The sequence below is a fragment of the Falco peregrinus genome, chromosome 16, assembly GCF_023634155.1.
Source record: "Falco peregrinus isolate bFalPer1 chromosome 16, bFalPer1.pri, whole genome shotgun sequence".
Taxonomy (NCBI): Eukaryota; Metazoa; Chordata; class Aves; order Falconiformes; family Falconidae; genus Falco; species Falco peregrinus.
Window position 1 is genome coordinate 7,945,942 of NC_073736.1, and position 5,411 is coordinate 7,951,352.

The 5,411-nt window shown below is 45.9% G+C and overlaps 1 protein-coding gene across 4 annotated transcripts; it reads right to left on the reverse strand.

Annotated features, from left to right (window-relative positions):
* Positions 1-367: 367 nt before the first annotated feature.
* On the reverse strand, positions 368-5,190 carry SIKE1 (suppressor of IKBKE 1). Of its 4 annotated transcripts, none has more exons than XM_055819831.1 (5): positions 4,947-5,189; positions 4,746-4,851; positions 4,282-4,424; positions 2,157-2,270; positions 368-1,981 (listed from the first exon to the last, which is right to left on the reverse strand). In XM_055819831.1, the coding sequence occupies exons 1-5, from the start codon at positions 5,103-5,105 to the stop codon at positions 1,871-1,873; spliced, it is 633 nt and encodes a 210-aa protein (XP_055675806.1). In that variant the 5' UTR covers positions 5,106-5,189; the 3' UTR covers positions 368-1,870. The 4 variants fall into 4 exon arrangements, with proteins under 4 accessions (XP_055675806.1, XP_055675807.1, XP_055675808.1 ...); XM_055819832.1 differs by having other exon boundaries at positions 368-1,786; positions 4,947-5,188; XM_055819833.1 differs by having other exon boundaries at positions 368-1,806; positions 4,947-5,188.
* Between the last annotated feature and the right edge of the window lie 221 nt (positions 5,191-5,411).

Genomic DNA, 5,411 nt, shown 5'->3' on the forward strand with positions numbered 1-5,411 from the left:
CAGATCCAGAATAGGACAGCAGCAAATAGCACATGTTTAAACTTCCCCTGCTAATTAGGGCCCACCACTAATTAATAATGAACTCAGTCAAAGCAACAGCTATTTGGTTTCCCATTTTTTCCAGGCTGCACAGCAATGAGCCAATTAGGGGACGTTAACCCTCACTACAATAATGATGGAAAAAAATGCGTCATCACAGGCCTTTCAGATGATGTTAAAAGAGATAAAATGCAAGATTTATGGTCATTGTATTGTTTCATTCAGGTAGGGTAAAAACTAAATGGGGTGCAAAAGGCTCAGGTACATGTAGAACCAATGGAATTACCCCCAGGATGCACAAAACAGAACACACTTGAGAAAGTAACTGTTCATTGGGTGTTTTTATTCTCTCAAACAATTTCTAATAGAAAAGGATTGCATACAAGAATACTCCTGTACAGAAATCACTTATATGTACTGAACAATCTTGCTGGATATTCCAAATGGCTGCAAGAAGATGTCTTTAATAAGCACTGGAACATAAATCACCTTTTAAATCTATCAAAATTTTCACTTGGGGAAATAGTAGCATAAAAATTCAAAATAACATTGGAAGTGAGATGTTTACCGTTCTCTGAGGATTATTCTTTGATCACAGGTAAAACAGAAATCTTTTCTATAAAACTGTCATTAAAAATATCCCAATATTGATAAATTCCTCTACACTGCAACTCTTAATTTCACTTAATATAGGACTCTGCTGTAACTAGATAACATCTGTCACCAGACTTACCTCTGATGCAACATTAAAAACCTGTCTTACATGGTTGCTTTTGGTTTAGGTTTGAGGCAGACCTCCACTCACTCTTCCTGAAGTCCATAGTGCTGGGAGGCCAAAGAGCTTTGATCTGAAAGTGCTGCGTTCCAGGCAGGGTTTGAGTGCACCGCCTTCAGACCAGAGCTAGCCAGCATCCACATACCTTGGAGCACTGATAAATCCTGAACAGGTCTACCTGTAAAAAAACCCTCAATGTCCTTCAAAAACACATAGGTGTCAGAAAGGGTCACCTGCTCTGATTTTCACCCCTAAAACAAGGTAAACTGTGCTCCTTATAGGAGTTACTACTTATAAGTGCTCTACTGGCTATCTGCTGTTCTCTTGACCTGCTTCTAAGCAGCTGTCCCTGTAACAAAGGTAACCCAGCCAAGTACCCAGTGTTAGCTCCTCAAAGCGAAACAAAAGGTCTGCAGTGCCTGCTTTGTGCAGGCAGAGCGCAATGGTTACCTGCCATTTACAGTGTAGTTTTGCAATAATCTCCTATTCCTTCTTTCAAATAAAATAATCCCAACCTGTATTATCTTCTCTAGCTACTGACAAGGTGGATTTAGATGCCATCTGCACAGCTGGAATTATTAACTAAAGCTCATAAAAAATAACACACAAGAGAGAAAATAAGCTATCACAAGGGAGTACACATCAAACATACTTCATTGTTAAGCATTTCTATGCTGCAATTACTAAGACAGCGCAGCAACACAAGCCTTTGCCATCAACAACACGTAATTTCAGAAAAATGCAGTGGTAACAGCTCACATTTTGAAAGATAAAACAAACATACAAGGAAACACCTGAAAGAACAAATCAAAACCCATCCCTGTAGGGTAGTTTCATAATAGTCTCTGAAGTCAAGATTTGGAGATAAGGTTATTTTGTGACCTAAGCTTCACAGTCAGGCAGATCTTCTCTCCCCACCTCAAAAGATTCTTTGCTGATTGACAATAGTTCACGCAGCTCTTTGTTTTCAAGCTGCAAAATCAATATTTTTGCTGAAATAGAAATGAGCTAATTCACAATTAAAGGACAATAATCTTTAGCCCCACTCCTTCACAGCTAAATAAAACACCGATTTTGTAACATAAGCATTAATACAGTGCTAGCAAGAGGGGAACCACATCCTTTAAAGATTATCTTTTGCTTCTGGCTTCGTGTATACATATATATCTATAAAAATACATAAAATACAAACATTAAGAACTTGAAAATAACAGATCACGTTCTTCATTTCCTGGCCCCCTTCAAACTTTTGATCATTATAAATCGTTGACATATACAGAGAAAGTCCAGTCTCGAGACTCCCAAAGCTTGCTCTATCCTCAGCAATTTTATCTGTTCTTACCTCCAACTGAGCTAGTTTCTCCTGAACTTTAAAGAACTGATCATCATCGACTTGAATAGCTTTTCTCATCACCTCTCCCATCTCACGTATTCTGTCTATTTGGCTTTCAATTTCCTGAAAGATATAAAAGCAATAATTTCAATACATTCAGGCAAAAGCAGTAGTAATTTATCCCTTCTAAATAAATTGCTTTAATTTTCTTGATTTCAGATTATTTTCCTGTTTTGAATTTTAATCCTTTTCTCCCAAGCACTTGCAATCCTTTCTACCTTGTATATGTAAAGATGAAAACATGTGCCTTACTGTCCATTATCATGAGTCATCAAATAAAACAGTGTGTAGAATTACATCGATCATCAAGATAAGGCACCCTTACTTACCAAGACAGAAGTAATTTCCAGTGTGATGAGGACTGAGACAACAGAGTTCATGTGAGTATGATTAGTGTGCAGCAAATTTTATATTGCTTTATTAGAAAGGCCTGACTGAATTTCTAAGAATGAGAAACATAAAAGCAAATGAGATTTCAAGAGTAAGTAACAGTGCAAAGTGAACAGCCTCACCTCAGAAGGACGCCAAGCAAGAAAACTAAAATAAGTAAAACCAGAACCCTGTGAAGCAGTTATTACAGAGTCTGTCTGGATACCGCTCTAATCCTTTGGAAGATGCATTTTGCTGAAGCTCACAAATGCACATATAATCAATGCTGAAAAATTCCAACATGTAATGTAGCAACACTTCCTGTTTGAAGAGCATTCCGTTTCAAGATACAGTATTTGGAGAGGAACTCAAACGTGCAAACACAGAAATGTCACTAACTGGCAAGTAGTGGAAAGATAAGAATTTGGAAGCTTTTGAAGTCTTTTAACATAACATAAAACCACAAGGTTATCACAAAGCACTTTGAGGAATATCAGATAACATTATAGGGTGAAGTTTCTTTTCTCTTAAGTATCACTAGTTATTTCACTGCCTCTGGAAGATAAATGTGTCACCTGAGCAGGGAATTCAGCTTTGAATTCCATTATTCAGAAAATATGGGCAAAAATCAGAGCATCTAGAAGAGAGCTAGACCATGTAAGACTTAGATAACTTCAACTGCAAATAAATATTTTTTTTTTCTAAACAGAAAGATGCTTATAGTAAGAATATAGCTTTTTAAAAGATATTATCAGGTTGTTACTATTCTCCAGGTAGTTCGTAGGAAAAAACTCATAGACTTAATCTGGAGTACAGAAGATTTTGCCTAGATACTGAGATAGGCTGGTTACATTCCACCAAAGGTTCCCCCAGAGGCTTTTCAGCTTTGTGTTTCCATGCCATCAAAGCAGAGCAAAAGCACTGCCAGAGAATAATATTAAGTGCATTAATTGCTCTGTTTATCAAGACTTAAGCAAGCACTGGAAGCAAGACATTGCTACACTACTTAACTTCAGAGGACCTAAGCAACCCAAAACAAACGAGTTGCCACATAACAGTGCAAAGATATATATGCAAAGAGCTAGGCTGGCTCCAATCCCATAAAAACACATTTTAACAAATGCTTAACTTAATTCACAAGCCTTAAATAGAGATTTAATATTATTGTATTATAATCAGTAGCCATAACTTAAGTGTTCTGAAGTCACTGCGCGCAACATGGACAAAGGGACACACTTCAGCCACTGCACAGAGTATCCAAATTTAAAAACCTCTGGGAGTGATGATCTCTTAAGGATTAGACAATACTGCAGCACACAGATTTAGGAGGTTCTTCTCCCTTTCTTACAATTACCACACAGGAGCAACAACAACAACAACCGTGATGCCTTTGATTTTACTGCAGAGAATCATGCACATTAAGCTTAACCCAGGGAATTCACCACCACTATGCACTAGCATAAAGAACAAGCCTTCACCTGGGCCATCAAAGGGCTATGCTTTGCAGCGTCCTCAGTGATAGCTATTACAACCTGTGTGCTGTGAAAGGAATAGAGAGAAAAATACCAGCAAAGGGAGACAAGGGTTTCAGGAAATCCATTTTGAAGCAGAGACGTTCCATGAATGGAAACAAAGGCTGTACGAAAGCAAGCAAAAGACAGGGAACAAGGGTTTCGAGCCCTCCTGCATCCCCATCCCACCTTACCAGAGAATTTGACCGATGAACTTTCAAGACTGGTTCTGCACCTTCGCCCTTTCTCCCTTGCAAAAGCTGCAACATCTGTTTTCTGTATTTGCTCATGATAAGCTCTAACGCATCCTGATGCTCCTCCAGCGAGACCCACAGCTCTGCAAGACACGGCGCGGCATTGCCACAACCTCCGGTCCGCAGCGGCTGCCCAGAGGCGCTCGGTGCCGGCGGCTGCCCCGCTTCGCACCGGGGCAGCTCAGCCTGGGGCCGGCAGGGGGCGGGGTGGCGAAGGTCCCCTCCCCTGGCCCGGGCCGCCCTCCGGGCGCCGACTGCCACTTCCAGCGGCCCTGCCAGAGGCCGGGCGGGCGCGCCCCCCGCCCGCCTGGGCCCCTCCCGGCGGCGCGCCCCCCCGCCCGCCCGCCCGCCCGCCCGCCCCGCGCCCCCCCGGCTGCCCACAGCAACCCCGGGCGGCGGCTCACCCCGGTTCTCCTGCTGCAGGTCGCGGATCTGCGTGTTCTCCTGGGACAGCAGCACGTGAGGCCGCAGCCGGGCCGGGTCGGGCCGCTCCGCCGCGCCGCCGGGGACCTGCCGAGACACGGCTGTGGGTCCCGCCGCGCCGCCCCCGCCCGCGCCCTGCCGAGACACGGCTGTGGGTCCCGCTGCCCCCCGCCCGCTCCCACCTTCTCGGCCCACGCCGCGCCCGCCTCCCTCATGGCGGCCACACGCTGGTGCAGCACGGCGGACTGGTCGATGAGCGAGTCGGCCGCGGTGTCGTGCTCCTTCAGCCGCTCCAGCAGCGTCTTCGCGTCCGTCAGGATCTTCTCGATGGTGCAGCTCATGGCGGGCGCCGAGCCGGACGGCGTACCGCCTCACCCCCGCAGCGGCGCCATGCTCGCCGGCCCCTCCCCGCGCGCCCCCGCCGCTTCCGGCCGCGCAGGCGCGGTCCGTGGCTCAAGCGCCGCGTCGTGGGCTGGGCCCCCCTGGCGGCGCGGGAGCGCCACCGCCCCCGGCCCCCGCCGCCCCCAGCCGCGGGCCCGCGCTCCCGCCCGCAGTGCCCGGGGGGCCCGGCCCTGCCCGGCGCGGCTGTGTGCGGCGGGCGCGTCCCTGACCCGGGGGCCGGTTATCGTTTCAGACCCTCCCTCACA